Raw genomic sequence first — 22,737 nt, 5'->3', positions numbered from 1 at the left:
GGAACACCCTTTGCATTTTTCTCTCTTGACTCTGCCGATCTGCTCCCACCCCAAATACCTGTGCCCTTCCTTCCCCACAGATAGAAGCCGTCCGCGGGCCCTGCCCGTCCCGGCTGGCTGACCCTAATGAGGCAGCAGTCAAGGGAGTTTCTGGGCTGGGACCCCCTCTGGGGTGAAGGCTGGGGTGCCTTGCTGGTATGTGCCCCAACAGGTTTTTCTCTATCGGCCTGAAATCAGCCTGGAGCCTGTCTGACCTGCCCCCCCAGGGAGCCAGAGCCAGAGGCAGAGGCAGAGAGCCAGGTCAGAGGCTGGGCTTGGAGGCTGGGCTGCGATGGTCCCACCTGGCCCCGCTGGGGAAGCTGTGCACAAAGCCTCCTGTGTCGGGCGGAGCTGCTGAGGCCGAGCAGGGTTCTCGCGCGCGGCCTGAGGCCGGGTGTCTGGGAGGAGAGATGCTCGGGCGGGAGGTGTTGCTTGCGGGACCCAGTACGGCCTGGTCCTCTCCCACGCTTGGGAGGGGCCAGGGCCCGAGACAACAGCTGGGCTGGTCGGCTGGAGAGGTCATCTGACCGGCTGCTCCACCTGACTGTACACACCCCCCTCTCCTCTACCAGGCCACACAGGAGCTGGTGCCCACACGGGCACACCACCAGGCTGTAACGACACCTGCTCACCCCCAGCACCTCTGGGTAAGCACTGGGTCTGGGCCCCCAGGCTGGGGGGTGGGGGGGGTGGGGGGGTGGGGGGGTGGGGGGGTGGGGGGGTGGGGGGGTGGGGGGGGTAGAGAAGCGGCCTGCGGATCTCCTGGGGGCGGGAGAAATGGGTTTTCCTTTCCGACATGAGTACCTGCTCCCTGGTCCAGGCACCCATGTACCCACAAGAACATAAACACCCATCAGTTCAGAAAGTGCACCTGCTGGTCTAGCTACCCCAGCTGGGGACTCTGAGGGTGAAAGGCAGACAGCAGGTAGGCAGCGGGTGGGCTGGGGCCGAGGCGGGAGTGCTGCTCTTAGAAGTTAGCTCCCACCTTACATACTTGCTCACTGCCCCCGGAACACCCAGCAGGGCCACGGAGGCCAGGGGCCTTGGACCTCAGAAGGGGGTCGGTCATCCATCTCAGGCCAAGGGCTGGGAGCCGGGGGACCAGCCCTGGAGGCAGGGAGGGTTGAGGGCTCGTTTGGTGCCAGTTCTGGCAGCATCCCTGATCAACTCTTGCTTCCTGGAGGAGGGTGCGAGGGAGGTGGGGAAGGTGGGGGCTCCCCTCTCACCCTTCCACTTGGGCTCCCAAACCTGCCGAGCAGGTTAAGATTCTCTTTTTCTGCAACAAGGAAAATGGGTGGGCAACAGGAGCCCAGGTTTCAGGGCCGGGGGGTCCTAAAGAGGCCCAGAGGGGCCGGAAGTGACCCTCAGTTGGGTACTGTTCCCCAGGGCAGCCAGTGGCGCCATGTCTGTGACCAGCGAGAAGATGGGGCTCTCCCTGACCCAGGAGATCCTCAGCCACCTGGGCCTTGCCAACAAGGTAGGGGCTGCCAGGCCTGTAGGAACCATTTTTACTTGATCAACTCAAGGTGTGAGGGGGGCTGGGGACAGGGAAACGGAACAGGCCCCGAGGCCAGGCCAAGGGTCAGGCTGGGGCTCTGGGGAGGCCCTGGGCAGCCCCGTGATGCCTCCTTGCTCTTAAGACTGCAGCGTGGGGGACCCTGGGCACCCTCAGGACCTTCCTGAGCTTCAGTGTGGACAAGGACGTGCAGCGGCTGCTGAGGGCCATCACGGGCCCAGGTGAGCCCCTTTCCCTCTGCACTTGGGGGGGTTCTGCTCTTGGAAGCCAGTCTGTAGACCGGGACAGAGCGAGGAGGGAGGACTGACGAACTCAATAGACGTTCGTGGAATGCCTTAATTCCTGTATGTCAAGTACCACGGTAGGTGTGTCATCACGGTTCTCACAACACCCTGTGAGCTGTCTTATTCTTTCCATCGGACGGATGAGGAAACTGGGGCTCAGGGAGGTGAGGGTGCTTCCCCAAGGTCTCACAGCTCATAGTGGCAGAGCTTGACTCCTAATCCAACTCTGCTGATCCCCAAAAGCCACTTTTTTCCCCACCACACAGGCCACCTTTGCCTAAATTTGGGTAGGATTTGCATGCCACTTGGCATCTCATTTGCATTTTCTGTGTTAAATGTTTTTATTGAATTTTATTTTTTATTTTTAAAGAGAGAGAGGAAGGGAGAGGGGGAGGGAAACAGACCCATCAGTGTGAGAGTGAAACATTGATCGGCTGCCTCCTGCATGCCTCCTCCCACCCCCCCACCCCCGCGCCCCCTAGAGGATCCAACTCACATGTGCCCTGACCAGGAATCCAACTGGCAGCCTCTTGGTTCCTGGGTCAGTGCTCAACCACTGAGCCACACTGGCCAGGCTGCATCTTCTTTTGAAACCAAATGGAAGTGGGGGGTGATGGGACCCCTGCCCCTGTGCTTCCAGCCCTTTCTGGGATCTCATCCTGTCCTCCTCGGGAGGCTTCAAGCCTGAGGAGCGAAGGACCCCCAACCCTGTAAAGACCCTGATTGGGGTCTTCCCAGCCCTTATCTTGGTTCAGGGGTGGACCGCACCGCCATTGTGGACGTGCTGACCAATCGGAGCCGAGAGCAAAGGCAGCTCATCGCTCAAGCTTTCCAGGAGCGCACCCAACAGGTGAGGCCACCAGGGCTTCCCAGGGGCAGTGCACTGGGGTGAGAAGTCCCTGAAGACTTGGGGTCCAGCAGTAGCAGGCCGGCCCCTGCCCTCTGGTTAAATGGGGGGGGGGGTGCTTCAGGCCTGAGATAAAAACCAGCCAAATATTCCCAAACCTCCCCACACGTCTGGGGCCTCCCCTCATGCCGCGCCTCTGCCACGGGGGCCACGTGCAGGACCTGCTCAAGTCCCTGCAGGCGGCGCTCTCCGGCCACCTCGAGGGGATTGTGGTGGCTCTGCTGCAGCCGGCAGCCCGTTTGGATGCTCGGGAACTGAGGACAGCCCTGAAGGTACCAGGACGGGAGGCTTGATGGGGGGCCTGGGAAGTGAGGTCACCCCGGAGGGAAGGAGAAGGCTGCCTGACCTGCCTTTGCCTACTCCAGAGGAGCAGACTGGGCAGAGGCCCCCTTTGACCATCCCGTCCTGACCGTAGGACAGTGGTTCTCAGCCTTCTGGCCCTTTAAATACAGTTCCTCATGTTGTGACCCCCAACCATAAAATTATTTTCGTGGCTACTCCATAACTGTCATGTTGCTACTGTTATGAATCGTCATGTAAATATCTGATAGGCAGGACGGTCTTAGACGACCCCTGTGAAAGGGTCGTTCGACCGCCAAAGGGGTCGCGACCCACAGGTTGAGAACCGCTGCCTTAGGAGGACAGGCGATCAGCTTCTGCTCTCTGCCATCCTAAGGACGTGGCCCAGTCTCAGAGCGGCCCCCCCAATTTCTCGTAGGACTCGGGTGCTGCTGAGGATGTGGGGGTGGAAATCCTTGCTACTCGCACCCCACCCCAGCTGCAGGAGTGCCTGGCAGCCTACAAACACGGTAAGAGCACGAGGGAGGGAGTTGCAGGAGCTGGAAATGGAGCCGAGGACCTTCCTTACCTTCCCTGCCCTCTGTCCGGGCGGGCGAGCCCTCGGGGAGCCTGTCTGCCCAAGTCCTGTTACCTGGGGCTCTCTCCTCCCTCCTGCCCCCGCCCAGGGACCCGTCTCCCCAGGAGACAGCCAGATGTGATCAGTAAAGAAAGAGGCAGTGAGGAACCACCTTAGTCTGGGGCTCCAGGGCAGATTCCACGGTAATGGCAGCGTTGGGCACGATGACCTGGGCACGATGACCGTCCCTAGGGTAGCTGTGTCATCTTCACGCCCCGTGCTCATTCCGCCATCACACCACTCACACCACGGCCCAGGCCGAATCGCACCTGCTGCAGCCAGGGGGGAAGGTGGGGGCCTGCTCTCTAAATCATGGGTGTCCCCTCTCGGCTCCTGCCTGCTGGCCTCGCTTGGCTGCCACATGCCTCACCCACTAATTGGGACCCAGCTCCTTCCCATCCTCATCTCAGTCACTACCCATGTTTTTTCTTTCCCCAATTTTCCTTGGACATCCAGTCTTAGCCTATCTCTCCCTTTAATATATATATATATTGATTTCAGAGAAGGAGAGGGAGAAAGAGACAGAAACACCAACGATGAGAGAGAACCATCAATCAGCTGCCTCCTGTATACCATCTACTGGGGGCTGAGCCTGCAACCCGGGCATGTGCCCTGACCAGGAGTCAAACCGTGACCTCCTGGTTCATAGGTCGATGCTCAACCACTGAGCCACATCGGCTGAGCTTGGCCTATCTCTTAATCCTTCTCCTACCTCTCTCCCCTGTTGCTTCTGTTTTTCTCTTTTCTCTCTTTCCTGTTCGTTTCCTTTTGTAATATCCTACCTCTCACATCACTTTCCTAACCTCCAACGAGGGGCCAGGCCCTCGCCCTCTTGCCTCATCACGTGGGTTTCTTATCTCCTCTTCACTGCCTGGCGACCACTGGGATAACAGGTGCCTCCTGCCCGCAGAAGGCTGGCGCCTGCGGATGAGGCCACGCCACGGTGCGTGATCCCACAGCACCTGGGTGCTCACAGCTTAGGGATGCTTTCAGGGTGGCCATGATGGTGCTTCTGCCTTCCATCCTGGGGACTAGCAGCCATTGAGCTACTGCAAGCAGGACGTAGCAGGGTTGGCAGGGCACAGTGGCCAGACATTCGACAGGTCCTAGAGGAATGCACCTTGGGGAAAACCAGGAGGATTCAGAGAGCTCTTGACCCCTCCCCAGATTTCCAGGTGGAGGCAGAGGAGGACATCAAATCCGAGACCAGTGGCACCTTGCGGGACCTGCTCCTGGCCCTGGCCAAGGTGAGGAGGACTGACTTGCATTGAATGAGAGTTACACCATCTGGGGGAGGTGGGACAGAGTGCAGAGCATTGTTTTGATGTAATGGACAAGAGGGGGCTTTGGGAGGGGACTAGGTCTGGATTGTTGACCTGGAGATGAAAAGCTGCCCCTCACAGAGTCCTCCTGAGAGAGTTTCTCCTCCTAGGGGGCCCGCGAGAGCTACTCCGAAATCATTGACTATAACTTGGCAGAACAGGACGTCCAGGTGAGCAGGGGCTGAGGAGCTGGCACAGTCACGCACCTAAGACACCTCCTCTATCATAGCTTAGAGCCAGCAACCCATGGACCCACTTGTCCCGCAAGCCTGTCCTTGCCTTGGGGAAGGCGTCCTCAGCGGCGTGATGGGGGCATGGGGTGTCAGGTGGTGTCACATCTGAAACCTTTCACTCACCTAACCTCTGATTCCTGACCTCACAGGAAGTGAGCTCATCAACTCCCATTGGCCTTTGGGCTGGGGGACCCTGCCCAGACTCTCCCTGGGGGATTATTTCATTCCTTCAGTGCCAGAATTTCCCAAAATGGGGGGTGGAGCTGTGAGGGCAGAAGCCCTCTTGTACTCTTACCTCCCCCCCTTTTTTAATATATTTTTATTGATTTTAGGGAGGAAGGGAGAGAGAGAGAGAGAAACATCAATGATGAGAGAATCATTGATTGGCTGCCTCCTGCACACCCCACACTGAGGATCGAGCCTGCAACCTGGGCATGTGCCCTGACCGGGAATCAAATTGTGACCTCCTGGTTCATAGGTCAATGCTCAACTACTGAGCCACCCTGGCCACCCCCCCCCCCCATAGATAGATAGATATAAATTTTTTCACCCTTATCGTATTTCCACCATCATTGTGATGGATTCTGGGAACATTGTAGCCATGGCTCTGCAGCCCCCAACCAACGATCCTAATTTACTCCCCACTCCCAGGCATTGAAGCAGGCTGAAGGACCCAGCACAGAAGGAATATGGGTCCTTATCCTCACCCAGAGAAACCCTGAACACCTCGTCCGAGGTACACATGAGCCCTCTTGCCTCCCCCACTTGCTCTGATGATGAGTTTTGCCTGAGGAAGGTGAGGAAGCTCACCCTTCTCTGTGATAATCAGCCCCCGCATTTATCTTTCTAACCACCTCCTCCTCACACCACAAGTGTTTGATCAGTACCAGCGGCGCACCGGGCATGAGTTGGAGCACACCGTCCGGAACCGTTTCCATGGAGATGCCCAGAGGGCTCTGCTCAGCCTAGGTAGGGGCCTGCTCAGGCCACGTGGGTAGGGGGTCTCCCGGGAACTGGAGCTACCTCTCTCCATCTCTCCCTCTCTGCTTCCAGCCTCGGTGATCAGGAACACAGCGCTGTACTTTGCCGATAAACTTCACCAAGCCCTTCAGGTAAGAGGGACACTCCTTTTCTCTTCCGCCTTGGGGACAAAAGCTGGGGGAGACACTTCCTGGGCAAGAGAGAGGAAGTTTCACATTGCTGCTGCTAATGCAACAATTTCATATTTACTTTATAAACTTATAGCAGCTCTCGGGTCTACAAACTGTCTTGCCAAGAGTAGAGGCGTGAGCTGTGGTTAGAGCTAAGTTAGTTGACTTAAGGGCACTCAAGCTAACATTTTGGCCCGATTCACGTCCAGGTGGCCACATATCGATATGAATTTGTGCTGGAGGACAGTGCCTTTCCCAGTTTTAGTTCTTGCCAGAACGGTGATGGTTATAACACCAGCAAGAATAACGACAAGAACCAGCATTGCTTAGGCGTGCATGGTGCACCAGGGCTTATGTTGAACACATTGCCCTCATTTCAGATAATGCCTGTTTTATAGATGAGAAACTGAAGCAGAGAGATTACACACCTTGCCAAGGTCACACAGCTATTAAGTCATCTAGTCTCCTTACAAAACACATAATGTTCCTGTAGGACATTGAACTGTCACATGTCAACTCCTCGTCTATCCCATAGGTGTTGGTCTATACAGTCCCACCTTGTTTTATTGAGTGTGTAGAGATTGAGTTTTTTTACAAATTGAGATAACACCCTCCCTCTACCAGCAAAAAGATGACAACTCACTGAAGACTTAGATGATGGTTAACCTTTTTAAGTAGTAAAGTATATTAAAATTAAGGTATATACATTGCTTTATTGGACATAATGCTATTGCACACTTAACAGGCTACAACATAGTGCAAACATATTTTTACCATGAACTGGGAAACCAAAAAGTTTGTGTGACTGGCTTTATTGTGATATTCGCGTTAGTATGGTAGTGTGGAACCAAACCCACAATACCTCCAAGGTGTGCCTGTGCTAGAAACCCCACCGTAAGCGCACCAGGAACACATTCATGTGTTCACACTGTCAGACTTTGTTCTATAGTACTCATAATTAAATTGGTGACTTTGGTTTGAATAATTTCATAAGCAGAATCTAGTCATTTTGCTCATTGAGCCAGGTCCCCCAAAGCTATAAGTAAAAAAAATAAATCCTCGAAAATGTGAAGAATATAAAAATGGTTATTATTTTGGCCAATGGACTAGCCTTTTGTATACTGGCTGAGAAGCCATCATGACTGGTTGACAGCTATTCAAAAGACAGTACCAACAAAAAACAAAGACAGTGCATATAAGCACTTGTTCTATCATCTAGAGATTACCATTTTGACAGTGGATTATTATACTTACTCAAGAAAGCCTGTATTATTATAGTGAGTCAGCACTAGAGTTGTGGTTATCTCATTTGCGTCATAAAAACAAATTGTATCCCAGCCGTAAATAATTGTAATGTATGTATTTGGATTACAGGACTCACACTCTTGAATATAAATGCTAGATTTATCTTAGAAGGAAGAGTCTAAAAATAATATAGGCCCATTTTTCTGAATAAATTTTTTCAGAAAACTTCCAAAAAGCTTGCCAATCAGATGCCAAGTACATTCTCAAGTATCAAGACTAGGTTTATGTTTAATATAGGTTTGGTGTGGAGGGTACTTGTATACCAGTGGGAATATTCAGTTAATGAGTGACCCTTGCCCAAATTCTACACCTTTGGCCTAACAAGAGTTGGAAGAAGGGAGACTGGGAAGCAATTACAATCCTTATCACGACACAAAACTGATGACACGTGAAATTTTTAAAATAAAGTAGCCATCAGGCCCACTGCCAATCAGGTAATGAGTCCAAATGAAATATAGCATTTTCTTTTTCATCACTTTCTTTTGTTTCTTCATGGGAGATCTGTGGGAATGGCATGAGTGTGGGTTGCAGGCACTTCTGGGAAGGATCATGGGAGTCAAGTGACTGAGCAAACTCTGAAAAGGAGGGTGGTAGCAAATGGGGACAGCACCAGTGCACAGCTCATGACACAAACAGGACTTCTGCAACCAAAAATGTTTATTTTGCAATCTCTTGTGATAGCACATTACTTATGATCATCAGTTGTCATTCATGACCCGGTCATGTTTTGTACCGCTATTATGTCTAAATGGGACCCTCCATTACCGTCTTTAACCAGAAAGCGGGAGGCCTGGTGCAGGTAGAGGAGGAAGACCAGGATGCTGAACCCCAGGGGTCCAACCAGGAGAAACTGATGTGTAAAGATGGGGCAGGGAGATGGCCCTGGTGGGCCCAGATCAGAACCGGAAGTCCCATGACTGTTCCCGGTCAGAGCCCCAACACCCCGGCTTAGGGGTAGGGTGGTGTATCCTTCTGGGACAGTCACTCACTTGGGAGTTAAAAACTGTCTCCCTGGCTTTCATGCTGGAAGCCTTTACAGGTAGCAAGTCTCACTTCCCCGCTGCACTCCCCGCACACAGCTGAGCATACGCCCTGGAGAATTCATGTCTTTTGAGTGCCTGCCTTTGGAGCTGCCCACGAACAACCGAGCTCTGGGGAGCGAGGCTCTGAGCTAGTGGCCTGGCCAGGAAAGACGTGGAAGGGGAGAATAGTACCCCAGCTTCTGCCGGAGCCTGATCTTTCCTGCTGCGCCATCTTCCATGAGGATGGACAAAGATAACTTTCCCCCTAGATCAGTGGTTCTCAACCTTCTTAATGCCGCGACCCTTTAATACAGTTCCTCATGTTGTGGTGACCCCCAATTTCATTGCTACAAATTGAACATAATTAGAGCATAGTGATTCATCACACAAAAAATATGTAATTGTATATGTGTTTTCCGATGGTCTTAGCTGACCCCTGTGAAAGGGTCGTTCCACCCCCAAAGGGGTCGCGACCCACAGGTTGAGAACCGCTGCCCTAGATAACCTCTTCTCTTTCCCCTGGACACGCACCTCACCTCCACTTTCTAGAATAATTTACCGTGACATCTAATCCCTATTCTTTGAGAATCTCACTGCCATCCCCCTCCCCATTCTGTTTCTTCTCCCACTAGGAAACGGAGCCCAATTACCAAGCCCTGATGCGCATCCTTATCTCTAGAAGTGAGACTGACCTTCTAAGCATCCGAGCTGAGTTCAAAAGGAAGTTTGGGAAGTCCCTCTACTCTTCCCTCCAGGTGAGCGCTCTGCCCTCGCTCCCCGCTGCGCTCCCCGCACACAGCTGAGCATACGCCCTGGAGTCTCCGGTTAACTTAGTGTAAGACTCCGGGCACCAGACAAGTTCTGTACCAGCACGAGGGCGGGGGCAGAGTCCTGGGCCACAGCGGTAGTTGGTCCTTCTAACCTTTAATTCTCTTGTCTGCAGGATGCCGTGAAAGGGGACTGCCGTCTAGCCCTACTAGCCCTGTGCAGAGCCGAAGACCTTTGAGACCCCCTCCCCCTTCCACTCCCACATGACATGCAAGGATCTGAGCGTCCCACGTTTGGCTGAGCCTGCGGGAGACCAGCCGAGCCTCCAAATAGGATAACCCCTCACTGAGCATTACATGTTCCAGCTTCTTGTTGAGGCTGGAACTCGAAGTTTTCTTTTAAATCCCTTCATTGTCCTCATCTCAAAGTGGGAGCTGCACCTGGGTCGCCTAGCTCTGTCCTAGGTGTGGGTTAGTGGGATCTCCTGGATAGTTTCTGCCCGGCTCCTTCTTCCCATACCCTGGGCAGAACATCTCACCCACACTGGTAGTTTTTTTTTTTTTTTTTTTTTAACTAATTTCATTCTTGTTTGTGTTCCCTGATTGAAGTTTGGGTGGAGCAGGACATGGGGCTGGGAGGAGGCCTTGACGTTGAAGTGCATTTGGTTATTCAACAGGAATCCTGTTTTGGACTTTAGAGCTGCAGTTATCAACAACCCCCCTCCCTCCCTTAGGGTTGTCTCTCCCCCCCGCACCCCCCTCCCCCCCATTATTCTCTCTTCCCCAGGAAATTTTAGGCAAAATAATTGAGAAACAGGAACCTGAACAAGGTCAGAAATGGTCAGAGGTAGCAAAGGACCATCTGTACAAAACTGGGAGGCAAGCCGAGGATCAAGCTGCCTCTTGCCTGCCTGGGAAGTCTCTCCGGTCAGCAGGGAGCACAATCCCTACATTCATCTGTCCAAAGGGGGACTTGGAAACCCACCTCCAAATCAGAGGACTATTTCCCAAAGGCCCAGCAGAAACAGAGGAACGCAAACAGCGAAGGGAAAAGCGGGCTCTGGTTCCCCCTGCTGGCTCATTCCGATATGACAGGCAACCCCCTCACACCTCTACCTTCCCTCCCCCTTTGCATTCCTCAACTGGGTCAAATGCTTCACCACTTGACCCCATTGCTGCAGGGTATGGCAAACAACAGATCTCAGGAGACAATTTTTATTTCCAAACCCTAGGAAGGCATTACAAATAATGAAGATAGAAACCCAAATCAAATCCTGAAACAGAGGGAGACGGACTTGCAGGATAGCCGGAAGGACCCCGCCAGTCAGGGGGGAGGTAGGGGAGTTGCATTTCAGGCAGGGACCTCACCCTGGAGCCTGAGTCTGTATATTAGTGTGATATTCTGGGCAGAGGGAGTTGGGGATCAGACATCCTCACCCCAGCAGTCCCGCTGTTGCCCTGGGTGACTGGGAGGAAGAGAAGGCCGCAGTGAGTGAGCAAGAATGTCGCCGAGTCTGACCTTGACATTTCCTTCCCGCTCGGATCCCCAGCAGTCCATAAATAAGTTACCCTGCATATCTCAGGGGGTGACCTGGGAGAGCAAGCCAAATAAGTCACAGCCTCTGACAGAAGAGGCAGGGCAGCCTGGCACCGGGCACCGGGCATTACAGGAGGACACAGTCGGACTCCGGCTTGGGCCGCCGCCGCCGCTCTCCTGCCGGGCGTCCAGATGGGGCTCCTCTCCCCTGTATGGGATTTAACAAGTGGTCGTCCATCAGCCTGGGCAGAGCACAAGGACAGATTCTGGATGGAAGCGGGTCAGGATGGGGAGGGGCAGTGGGGAGAGGAAGAGAGGAAGGGATCCAGGGGAGAGGGCCAGACAGGAGAAGGGCCCCCCAGGGAAACCCTGAAGAATAACAACTGCTAAGGACAGGGTACAGCGGGCTCACCTGTGGCGACGGGGCCCGTGCTGGCACCGGCTGGGCCCCTTGCTGCTGTTGGTACTCCTCCTGCTGCAGTTGCTGGGCCAGCTCCAAGTCGCTGAGACCCAACGTGCCTTGCGGTTGCTGCTGCTGCAGGGACAAGGCGATCAGGTAGTCCTGCAGAGAGCGGGAGAGAGCAGGGTTGTGAGGTGGGCTGCGGCCTGGGAGATATTCCGGCTGGGCTTAGGTTCCCAAACCAGTTTTTCCTCCTCATCTTTCCATTTCTCTCATTCCTCCTCCTCCAGAGCAGACCACACAGCCAAGCACGTTCTCTGTGGTGCCAGAGAATGCCCACCAAGCGTGGAGATGGCCCCCAGGTAACAGGAAAGGGACAGGGGTGTCATGTAATCATCGCTCGATGACGCGATGCACACAGCTCACAGACAGGCAAAAAGGTCTCTGAAGGAAACGTGCTCTCTGCGCCCTTCCCCAAAGCGCCGCACACCTGGTCTACCTGCCGCTGCTTTTCCGGGGAGCCGCTCCCACCTTCTGCTCCAGGCCCCTTGCCCAGGGATTGGCTCAGGTGGAAGTCAGAGTCACAAAAGCAGCTGTCCCCGTCCACGTTGTGCAGGCTCTCCCACACCACCTGCTCCTCCTGCAGGAAGCCCTGGTCGGTGACCAGCAAGTACAGGTGGCTCTGCAAGGAAGAGACAGAGCTAATTAGTGGGACAGGTGAGCTAGAGGCGGTTGCCGGCCCCACGTCATCTGAGATGCCCGGAGACCATCTGAGCCAATGGGGGTGCCAGCTGGAACATGTCAGTGTGAGCTGCGGGTCTTGTATGAGAATGAGCGGCTGAGGGGAGAGAGAAGGGACGTCCGAGTGGACGGTCAGCTGGGTGAGAGCATGGCGGTCCCTGTGGTCAGGCATGGAGTCCTCAGAGCTGGGATCCTGCTTCCTCCCCTGCTTTCCACTGTTCCTGAGGCTCACCTGATGGCCATGTGGGGAAATCCTTCGAGAACCAAAGACCGCTCCCTCTTCTACTCAAGTCCTAGAGAGCTAAAACGATTTCTAACTTGGGAAGACTTTGGTACTGTTGGAAAATTCCCTTCCTGCCCTAGCTGGTTTGGCTCATGGATAGAGCGTCTGTCTGCTGACTAAAGGGTCCCAGGTTCGATTCCGGCCAAGGGCACATGCCCAGGTTGCAGGCTCGATCCCCAATAGGGGGCAGGCAGGAGGCAGCTGATCAATGATACTCTCTCATCTTGATGTTTCCATCTCTCTCTCCCTCTCCCTTCCTCTCTGAAATCAATAAATTAAAAATAATAATAATCCCCCCAAAAAGATGAATAAAAGCCAGATGCGGGTATATAGAGATAAAGATACAGAAGAGAAAAGAAAATAGTTTACCTGGTCAGTAATGCTACAGATTGTTACTTGAAGAGCAGTACAGCAAATAAGATCAGGAAAAAAAAAATGAAAACAACTTTGGAAATGAAAAGTGGGGCTTAGCTATATGTGTAATAAATTTTAAAACCTTAAAACTATGTAAGGTTTATATAAATATACTTGAAAATGTGGATGAAATGAATAATATTCCATGACCATGCAAACACCTTGAGCTTGCATGAGTCAAGAAAGATTTTAAAAAGGTACACACATACACACACACACACACACACACACACACACATACACACACACAAATAACTGGCCAAATAACTGTAAGAGCAATTAAAAATTCAGTCAAAGATTAAAAAATAATAATAATAATAATAATAATAGCCCTAACTGGTTTGGCTCAGTGGATAGAGCATTGGCCTGCGGACTCAAGGGTTCCAGGTTTGATTCCGGTTAAGGGCATGTACCTTGGTTGCGGGCACAGCCCCAGCGGGGAGTGTGCAGGAGGCAGCTGAACGATGTTTCTAACTCTCTATCCCTCTCCCTTCCTCTCTGTAAAAAAAATCAATAAAATATATATTTTAAAAATAATAAAATAAAAATTCCCTTCCTGTCCCTTCCAATGGGACAGGATTATACTTTCCTGTCCCATGGATGGCAGGCTCGCTCCTATGGCTTGCTCTGGCCAATGAGATGTTAGCAGAAATGACACTTCCGGGTGGGAGCACTACATCCCAGGTAAAGGCTGTTCTGTCAGCCTGAGACCCAGAGTGAAGGTGAGGCGAGTGTCTGCAGCGGCCACGCCGCATTCGTGGGGAATAAACCTTGGCTGCAGGAAACCACAGGGACGGTGGGGGTCATTGGTTATCAGCGCTTGATCTCCCCTGCCCTGACCGAAAACACGGACCCAGAAGGAAAAGGCATGAGGAAACAAACAGCACTCCAGCCCTCCCCCACCCCCAACGCCCCATCACCTTGTGCTTAGTCATGGTGCTAAAGTGGTTGTTCCGGAAAAAGACGCCAAGCTCGCCCTCCTTGGCAGCCGCGGTGAGCTCGCACAGCCCGTGGTAGGTCAGCTGGGCCGCGGTGGTCTCCAGGAACTGCTCGGCGATCAGGCCTGCCGAGGGCACAGGAGCGGGGGCGGGCCTTGGCTCTCATCCCAAGTCCACAGAACGGGGGTCACCCAGACCAAAGGCGGGGGGGGGGGGGCCCACCCTCGGTCCCACCCTCTGAAATCTCTTCCCTGGAGCCTGGCTGCTGTCATTCATTCAACAAACAGTTGCTGCCAAAGCCGGTTTGGCTCGGTGGATAGAGCATCGGCCTGTGGACTGAAGGGTCCTGGGTTCAATTCCGGTCGAGGGCATGTGCCTGGGTTGCGGGCACTTCCCCGGTGGGGGATGTGCAGGAGGCGGCTGATCGATGTTTCTCTCTCATTGATGTTTCTCTATCTCTCTCCCTTCCTCTCTGTGGAAAATCAATAAAATATATTTTTAAAAAAACAAAACAAAAAAAAAACAGTTGCTGAGCAGCCACCTCGCGCCCACCAGGCACTGTACTAGGGGGACTAATGTGTTCCCCAAACTCCCTTTCTAGTGGGATGTGGTTGCGGGGAGGGGGGGCGGGGGGAGATAGACAATGAACAATAAATCAAAGCAGCCTTCGTCCCCTCCACATAAGAGCCACAGGAGAGAAGTGGGGGCTCACCTTCTGTCACCAGGTTGGTGTCGCTGGAGTGCTTGCAGGTGATGATCTTCTCCACCAGCTGATTGTAGCTCAGTTTCCCAACCGCACGCACAGCCTCAGGACTCTGCGTGGGCAGTGGGGTGGGGTAATAATAGAAAAAAAAAATTGAGATCTTTTTAGGAAGGAAATGGACTGCAACCCTAGGACCAAAGGTTCCTGAAACCTTGGCCGTCTCAATAACTGCCCATGATTTGCTTGTATTTGAATGTTACCAAAAATGTTTAAGGTTCAAGGAATTCTCCACTGGGTCCTGCCTCTAAACCGGATTCCCTCCAAAGCCAATCGAATCCCTACATCCCTACCCCCTACCTCTCTAACCCCCAGCCCACAAAATGCTGCTTCTCTGTCGCTTGAGCTGGACAAGCCTCTCATCTGGGCCCTCTCGCCCTCACCTGAGGATCGACAAGCCAGCCGTGATACAGGGGGATGCCCAGGAGGTCGAAGATACTGCACTCGGGTGTGTACTCAAAATCGGAGACCCCTGTGAACCGCACATTGACATCCAGACCGGTGGCCAGTTTGGGCAGGACGGTCATTGCGTCGTCCACATTCTGGGGGTAGCAATGAAATCGACGGGTATATTAAATAATTAACACATTGCATATCTTTATTGATTTTTTAAAAATTTATTTTATTAATTTTTTTACAGAGAGGAAGGGAGAGGGGTAGTTAGAAACATCGATGAGAGAGAAACATCGATCAGCTGCCTCCTGCACACCCCCCACTGGTAGAGGCCCTTGACAGGAATAGAACCTGGGACCCTTCAGTCCGCAGGCCGACACTCTATCCACTGAGCCAAACTGGTTAGGGCTCTTTATTGATTTTTTAAAATATTTTTAATTGATTTCATCAGAGAGGCAGAGAGAGAGAGAGAGAGAGACAGAGAGAGAGAGAGAGAGAGAGAGAGAGAGAGAGAGAGAGAAGCATCAATGATGAGAGAGAATCATTGATCGGCTTGCCTCCTGCATGCCCCCCACTGGGGATCGAGCCTGCAACCCCGGCATGTGCCCCGACCAGGAATCGAACCATAACCTCCTGGTTCATAGGTCAATGCTCAATCAATGAGCCACACTGGTTGGGTGATTCTTTTTTTGGGGGGGGGGGGGGAGAAGAAGGAAGAGGGAGAGAGAGAAACATAAATGTGAGAGCAAAACATGGATTGGCTGCCTCCTGCATTTCCCCTAACCCCACCCCCACCCCGACCCGCCACTGAAAACCCAGGCACATGCCCCAACGTGGAATTGAACCTGCAACCCTTCAGTGCCCAACCCACTGAGCCACACCTGCCAGGGCAGCACATTGTATATCTTAAACTTACATATCTCAATGAAGCTTAGAACATGATGGTCTAGCCTCCCCTCCCCTCCATTCCAGTCCCACCTCCAGAAATAAAATATTAAGCTTGTTGCTTTTCTTCCCAGGTTCTCTTACAAGCCATTCCATTCCTCCCTTGCCTCAACCCCTCTTTATCTTATGTAGATAAACTTATTTTCTAGGACAGAGATTTACCCACCTCTTCCTCCTGCAGGAAAAAAAAAAAAAATCATAGTTCAAGGAACCCTCTTGAGAAGCAGAAGAAAGGCTTCCCTTCATAGGCCTGGGTGTCCCCTTGCCAGGCTGAAAACCTCTTTGTCCACAGACCTTTTTGCTCACCTGCTGGAAATTAAGCTGAAGTCCCTCTGACTTCTCCTGGGGCTTGATGGACAGGAGGCAGTCTCCTACAAGACAGGATTCCTTATCAGTCTACCCCACCAATGGCCCTCAAAGCAGCGTCCTCCTCTCCTGAGAATGGGTGGGGGTAATGTCACCGAACCACTGGTTTTCAAGAGCTGGGAAGGGCCTTAGATTCGAGTCCCAACCTTTCATGTCCCAGAGGAAGAAATCAGCTCACAGAGGTGAAGGGCCTGCCCAGGGTCACATGGGAAAGCTACAACCCAGGACTCCTGACACCCAGAGACCGTCACCCTCCCTGACACATCGGAACCCCGAATGGGAAGTCCCTCAATATTCTGGATTTCTGGCTGAGGGGATAGTGCTCGTAATTCTGTGCAATTCCTCTTCAAGGCCCAGTCACTCACCAAGGTGGGTCATGAGCTCAGCTGATGTGATCACTTCCTTCTGAGGGGGCAGCTTCACCTGGAGGCAGAGAGTGATCAGAGGGTCAGTCTGTGCTGCTCCCCCTCGCCGGGCACCTCGGGAGAGACCCATAGGAGGTGGGGGAGGGCAGGGGTTGCCTAGAGGGAGGGTGTGGTGGAAAAAAGAAGGCTTATAAAGCAAGCAAGCAAGGGAGTGAATGTGAAATACTGCAATACAGGAAGAGGACAGAGAACTGCTTTTTGTTGGTTTTTATGAACCTCTTCTTTCATTTGTTCCAGCTGGAGAAATAGGAAGAGTAACTTGAAAACTTTTGACTGGCTTGTGAAAATCAGGATGACCAAGGAAGTGGGTCAGGGAAGAGACCCTCCTCAGCAGTTTCTGAGGCCCCGCCTCCTTCCCCCCCCCCCCCCCGCCCGCCCCCAAACTCTCTTACCTTCCACTGAAGAAAGAGGATGTTCATGATGGCGAGGAGCGGGCAGGGGCCATTCGTGCTCTGGGTGATGATGGGTGTCCGTTCTCCCTTCCAGGGGATCCACTTTACACAGTAGAAATCGAGCTCCAGCTGTTGGGCCCTGGGGGACTGGGGCAGCTCCTGGGGCCCGGAGCATGCCCCCACTGTCTCTACCTCAGGCTGCGTCCTGTGGTCTGGCCCTGGCTGGTTGGAGCTCGTATCAGGCGGAGGGGACTCAAGATTATCCTGGCCCTGGACCGGCAGTGACCCTTGATCTACTGGCTCCTGTTCTCCAACTGCCCCAGTAACATCTCCAACTGCCCCATCAGCATCTCCAACTGCCCCATCATCATCCCCGGCTGCTCCAGTAGCATCTCCAACTGCCCCATCAGCATCTCTGGCCGCCCCAGTAGCATTTCCGGCAGCTCCAGTAGCATCTCTGGCTGCCCCAGTAGCATCTCTGGCCGCCCCAGTAGCATTTCCGGCAGCTCCAGTAGCATCTCTGGCCGCCCCAGTAGCATCTCTGGCCGCCCCAGTAGCATTTCCAGCATCCTTGTCCTGGGGGTGCTCATCTGGTACTGAGAGGACCTCATGGTTTTCAGGGCTGACGGCCTCTGCAGTCTTGGCCTTGCCAGAGACTGGACGTTCAGGTGGATGGTGTTCCATGGTCAGAAGAGGTCAATGGAGGGGCACCAAAGGACTTCACAGTCCTCAGGAAGTTGCCTAATCTAGGCTTGATGTGCAACCGAGAGACCGATCGAATAAGAAGCAAATCATTGGGCTGGAAAGCAAATAGGCCCAGAAAAGTCTTAGAAGAGGAATGCGGTGTGGAAGGCTGCAGTGTCCGCAGTTACTCCTGGCGACGGGAGCAGAGTCTTCGTCAGCGAGAGTAAAGAGAAGAGCGGCCGGCTGAGCTCGTCCACCTCTAACTCGCTGTGACCAGAGTGTGCGGGGCTTTCCGGTCTGAGAGGGACGAGTCCAGTGAGATGATGGAAGACATTGGGTGGAATCAGCTTCCCTGGAACAGATAAGGACAAGGAATGCAGAAAAGACAGAGAAAAGGATAAAGACTGCCGAAACCGGTTTGGCTCAGTGGATAGAGCATCGGCCTGCGGACTGAAAGGTCCCAGGTTCGATTCCGGTCAGGGGCATGTACCTGGGTTGCGGGCATATCCCCAGTGGGAGATGTGCAGGAGGCAGCTGATCGATGTTTCTCTCTCATCGATGTTTCTAACTCTCTATCTCTTTCCCTTCCTCTCTGTAAAAAATCAATAAAATATATTTAAAAAAAGAAAAGAAAAGGACAAAGACAGAAGGGAAGGAGATGGAGAAAGAAATGTTAAAACTACACTAATGCTGCCTGGCCAGTGTGATCAGCGGTTAGACAGTCAGCCCTCTCACCAAAGGGTTGCGGGTTCGATTACCAGCAAGGGCACGTGCCTGGGTGGCAGGCTCGATCCCCACAACCAGTAGATCTGTTGCTCTTACATCGTTTCTTTCTCTCTCTCTCTCTCTCTCCCCCTCCCTTCTTCCCTCCCTCGCTCCAACCCTCCCTCCTTCCCTTTATCCCTTTTCTTCCTTCCCTCCCTTCCACTCTCTCTAAAAATCAATGGAAAAAATATCCTTGGGTGAGGATTAACAACAACAAAACTATACTAATGGTTATTAACACAGTGATCTCCAGCTCACCCTGTAACAGGCATCACCTTGGTAGCTCCCACCCTGGCCGGGACCGAGGTAATTCCTCTGCCCCACACCACACCCCGCCCTTGGCTGTTCATGGGTCGTCCTGAGCACACACAATTACATTTGTCAGAAGGCATCCTTCCGACTACCTTCTCTCTGCCTCATCCCGGGGGCGGGAAGACGAACAGCCACATAGTGCTTGGGGTGAAGAGGAGAGATGCAGAGTCAGTACCGTGCCCCTGAAGACGAACAGGCTGAGAAAGAAGTCCTTCTCCTCCAAGGGCTCCCCTGAACTTTACACAATCTCAAACCAGAGCACAAAGGTTTTGGGAGGGGCTTCCTGTGGGCCAGAGAGGGGAAATGTAGGCCGCAGGGCCTTGAACAGAGACTGTGCTAATAAATAACTTCAGGTTAGGAGCGTAACACACACCCCCCACCCTCCACCCCAGCCTCCATTTCTCCAGTAAGCTTCTCTGGAGGTGAGATACCAACTTCTCCCCAGTTCCTCTTTGCTCCCCAAACTGTCTTAACCCAGAGATACTCTCTTGCCACTCTTTATACGGAATATAAAAATGATTATCGATTTACATAAAAAATACCCCCTCTACCTTCACTGATGTGTGCACATGTTCTGCCTGTTGCCCATCCAGGTCATTTTAGATGTGAGCACTGGACCTGTTTTACCTGCTCTCTATCAGCAGTAAGCATCAAGTTCAGCAGGAACAGACATTTAATTACTGCTGGGGATCATAAACAATAAAAAGCCACAAACTTTGCCTTCTGGAAAACATGCTCCCCTCACCCCTGACTCAGGGTAAAAAAAAGGTGAGAAATGAAACTTGTCCTGGCGGGGTAGCTCAGTTGGTTAGAGCCTGCTCCCAATATGTTGCGGGGTTCGAGGCCCAGTCAGGGCACATACAAGACTCAACCAATGAATGCATAATTAAGTGGAACAACAAATTGATGTTTATCTATCTCCCCCTCTCTCACTCTCCTTTCTCCCTTCCTCTTGCTCCCTAAACTCAATAGATTAAAAAAAAAGAAAGAAAGAAAGAAAGAAAGAAAGAAAGAAAGAAAGAAAGAAAGAAAGAAATTAAACTTGTCAGAAATCTTCTCTTTGGCTTCTTCCTAATTTGAGACTATGCTTTCTTCTTGCAATCCTGCAGGAATTTAGGGGAAGGGTGAGTAAGGCCTGGAAGATGAAGATGAGGAGCATAAAAGTTCACAAAATAAGCCTAGTCACCCAAATGGATCGTCCTCCTGATTCAGACATAATTTATGCGAGCTGTATCTCATCTGCCTGTTGTTCATTTAGAGCAGGGGGAAAAAAAATGCCTACAGGCCTGACACTTTGTTTTTCTCTCTCCTTCTTTCCTCCCTTCCCGGATGACACTTAGGATGAGCCTGGGAAGCAGGGGCCAAGCCTGGGAAAGTTTAAAAAGCATGGCTCCTTTATCTTTTCTGTCCAATGCCAGATCAATAATTAAGTGGGGGTTGGGCAGCTAGTTGGCTAAGGGGATGAGCCCACACACACCAGGAGCTGGACACGTGAGGGAGCTGGGTCACAGAAAAACTGGGCAAAGCAAAGAGGCGGGGCAGGAAATGGAGTGGAGGACTCCCACTCTGTAAGGTGCACACCTGGTGGGGTGGGCATGGAGTATTTCCGAGCAGGAAAGGATTGGGGAGGGGGTACCCAAACAAATCAGGATTCCATTCTTTTCCTCTTTTCTCCATTCAAGTCCTACATGTTCTCTCCAGCAGGAATGATCTTCTGGCTGCGGGTGAGGGAGTTAAAATAGCCCTGGCCCCTCCCTAGCAGTGGCAGTCAGTAGCCAAAAGTTGGAAGAAGCCTATAAAATGGGTGGGGAGCTTCCAGAAGACACTCACCCTCCTACCCCATCCCAGGAACTTCCCTCTCCCTGCGTGTCCCTTACTGTCCCACTCCGATATCCTTCTCAGTCTGACCCAAATCTTCAAGCAACTAATGGTTTAAAATTTCCCCTCGGAGTAAGTCAACCACCACCACAGTGCTCGCTCGCCGTGGAGAGGGGGAAGGTTTCATTAAAAGAAAAATAAATAAGGAAGCAAGCAGCATCCCTTTGACATGTTCTCCCTGCCTCACTCCTCTCCCAATCCAGACCTGTAGAGACCAGAGTGGAAGGACAGTCACTGTTGCCTCCCCCGAGCTGGAGGGGAAAAAGAGAACTGGGAGTCGAAGAGGAGCTGAAGGATGCGGATAAAACAAAGTTTTTACCTTAAAGAAGGCTGTTCCAGGACTGAGAAGGTGGGCTCAGCTCCGACAATTCGATGGGGGCGCCGCCACAGTCCCAGCTGCCTTCCAGCTGTCAACGCCAGAGCTTACACAGGTTTATGAGCCAGGGGCGGTCCTGCTGGGTCCTGGCCACTTCCGGACTCACGCCCAGGACCCAGGGCACGGGAGGAGGGCGAGGGCAGGTAGGGGTGCAGCCCAGGTGCTCCCCCGTGGCTCCAAGCGTGTCTTCAGGATTCCCGAGTTGCCGAGTGTGCGATTCAGGCCCTGACTCCAAGCTGGTTTTCAAAGGAAGTTTGAGGTTTTTCTTTTTTCGTCTTTCTCTCTCGCTCTTTTCTTCCCATCGGGACAAAGAAAAATTAGTCAAGGACAGGCTCCTTGGAGGAGGAGGGGCCTGCCCAGCACCGGAGGATTTCCATCAGGGCTTTCTGACCCGGTCAGCAGCTTGGTGATCAGCAGGGAGAGAGAGAGAAACAAGGAGAGAAAAACAACAGACCCTTTCTCCTGCCTCCGCCTGCCGCTGGAAGGGACGGAGCGCTTGTGCCTCTCTGGTGAGAACAGGGAAGAGCAAGTGCCCTCGCTGAGTCGGGAGGAGCAGGGCTGGACAGCAGCAGTGTGTTGGCTTTGGGCTTTCTCCCCGGGTAAAGCAGTCCTTTGCTCTGGATCCACAGAAGCAGGGCCAAAGAGCAAGATATTTTGCATGTTCAGTCATTTAAATTTTTAAAAATCCTGCTCCTTTCCAAGTCCTCACTCTATCACCTTTTCAGTCTAGAAATGAAACTGGCTGGGCGATGCCCCCGGTAGTGCCTGCCGAAGGAGGTGTGGAAGAAAGCCCAGGCTGTGGGAAGAAGAGTGCAGCAGGGAGGGAAGTAGCTGAGCAAGCAGGAGATCCAATATCCCTGGGCTCTGTTCCTGGGTCCCACCACAGGCTTCCACTTACACCAGCCACCTCCTCTCAGATCCTAGCGTGGGGAGCAGGAGAAGCCGGTGTCAGTCTGGTGGCAGGAGATAAAGGGATGGGTTAAGAAAGGAGGGAACATTTGGCGATGAGAATACATTTATGTGCAGCACTCTGCACGGCTGTCGGGGGCTGGAAGGTGGCAGTTAAAGGAGGTTGGGACCTAACTCTACATTCTGAAGGGTCCTCCAAACTCAGTACTCTACTTACAGGGTTGCCATAGGATGAAACCTCAAGCAACTCTGAAGGCTGAAAGGGCGGTTGAGACAATTAGGGAGGCAGGGAGCAAAGAACACAGGTTACAACACTTCGGGAGAAGAATGAGGAGAATTTCAGAGACTATTAGAAACAGGCCACAGAGTTGTAAAGAAAGAAGCAGCAGGAGTTGGCAAGAAATTGTAGGCATTAAGAAGAGGGCCCACAGATTATTCTAATGTTTTTATAAAATGGACAATCCCGCCGAAACCGGTTTGGCTCAGTGGATGGAGCGTCGGCCTGCGGACTGAAGGGTCCCGGGTTCGATTCCGGTCAAGGGCATGTACCTTGGTTGCGGGCACATCCCCAGTGGGAGATGTGCAGGAGGCAGCTGATCGATGTTTCTCTCTCATCGATGTTTCTAACTCTCTATCTCTCTCCCTTTCTCTCTGTAAAAAATCAATAAAATATATATTTTTTAAAAAAATGGACAATCCCAACGTTGGTGACAATGGGTCAGCTTGCTAAACGGAGAGAATTCGAGAAAGGAAGATG

General features: G+C 52.6%; 2 protein-coding genes across 4 annotated transcripts; one reads left to right on the top strand and one right to left on the bottom strand.

Moving 5' to 3' along the window:
- The first annotated feature begins 611 nt into the window (after positions 1-611).
- Positions 612-10,158, top strand: ANXA9 (annexin A9). Of its 2 annotated transcripts, XM_081113150.1 has the most exons (14): positions 612-686; positions 860-964; positions 1,426-1,516; positions 1,680-1,776; positions 2,595-2,689; positions 2,905-3,018; positions 3,465-3,555; positions 4,830-4,909; positions 5,095-5,154; positions 5,869-5,953; positions 6,091-6,186; positions 6,271-6,329; positions 9,328-9,450; positions 9,639-10,158. In XM_081113150.1, the coding sequence occupies exons 3-14, from the start codon at positions 1,442-1,444 to the stop codon at positions 9,699-9,701; spliced, it is 1,038 nt and encodes a 345-aa protein (XP_080969276.1). In that variant the 5' UTR covers positions 612-686; positions 860-964; positions 1,426-1,441; the 3' UTR covers positions 9,702-10,158. The 2 variants fall into 2 exon arrangements, with proteins under 2 accessions (XP_080969276.1, XP_080969275.1); XM_081113149.1 differs by lacking the exon at positions 860-964 and having other exon boundaries at positions 615-686.
- Positions 10,036-21,551, bottom strand: MINDY1 (MINDY lysine 48 deubiquitinase 1). Of its 2 annotated transcripts, none has more exons than XM_081113146.1 (10): positions 21,015-21,551; positions 17,057-18,092; positions 16,605-16,662; positions 16,180-16,244; positions 14,919-15,077; positions 14,488-14,590; positions 13,758-13,900; positions 11,890-12,081; positions 11,412-11,561; positions 10,036-11,207 (listed from the first exon to the last, which is right to left on the bottom strand). In XM_081113146.1, exons 2-10 carry the CDS (start codon positions 17,738-17,740, stop codon positions 11,127-11,129), a joined length of 1,635 nt encoding a protein of 544 aa, XP_080969272.1. In that variant the 5' UTR covers positions 17,741-18,092; positions 21,015-21,551; the 3' UTR covers positions 10,036-11,126. The 2 variants fall into 2 exon arrangements, with proteins under 2 accessions (XP_080969272.1, XP_080969271.1); XM_081113145.1 differs by having other exon boundaries at positions 10,041-11,241; positions 21,015-21,380.
- Between the last annotated feature and the right edge of the window lie 1,186 nt (positions 21,552-22,737).

Source organism: Myotis nattereri, assembly GCF_964212035.1.
Source record: "Myotis nattereri genome assembly, chromosome: 18".
NCBI lineage: Eukaryota > Metazoa > Chordata > Mammalia > Chiroptera > Vespertilionidae > Myotis > Myotis nattereri.
Note: the sequence above shows the minus strand (reverse complement) of the source record. Positions and strands in the feature narration are given on the sequence as shown.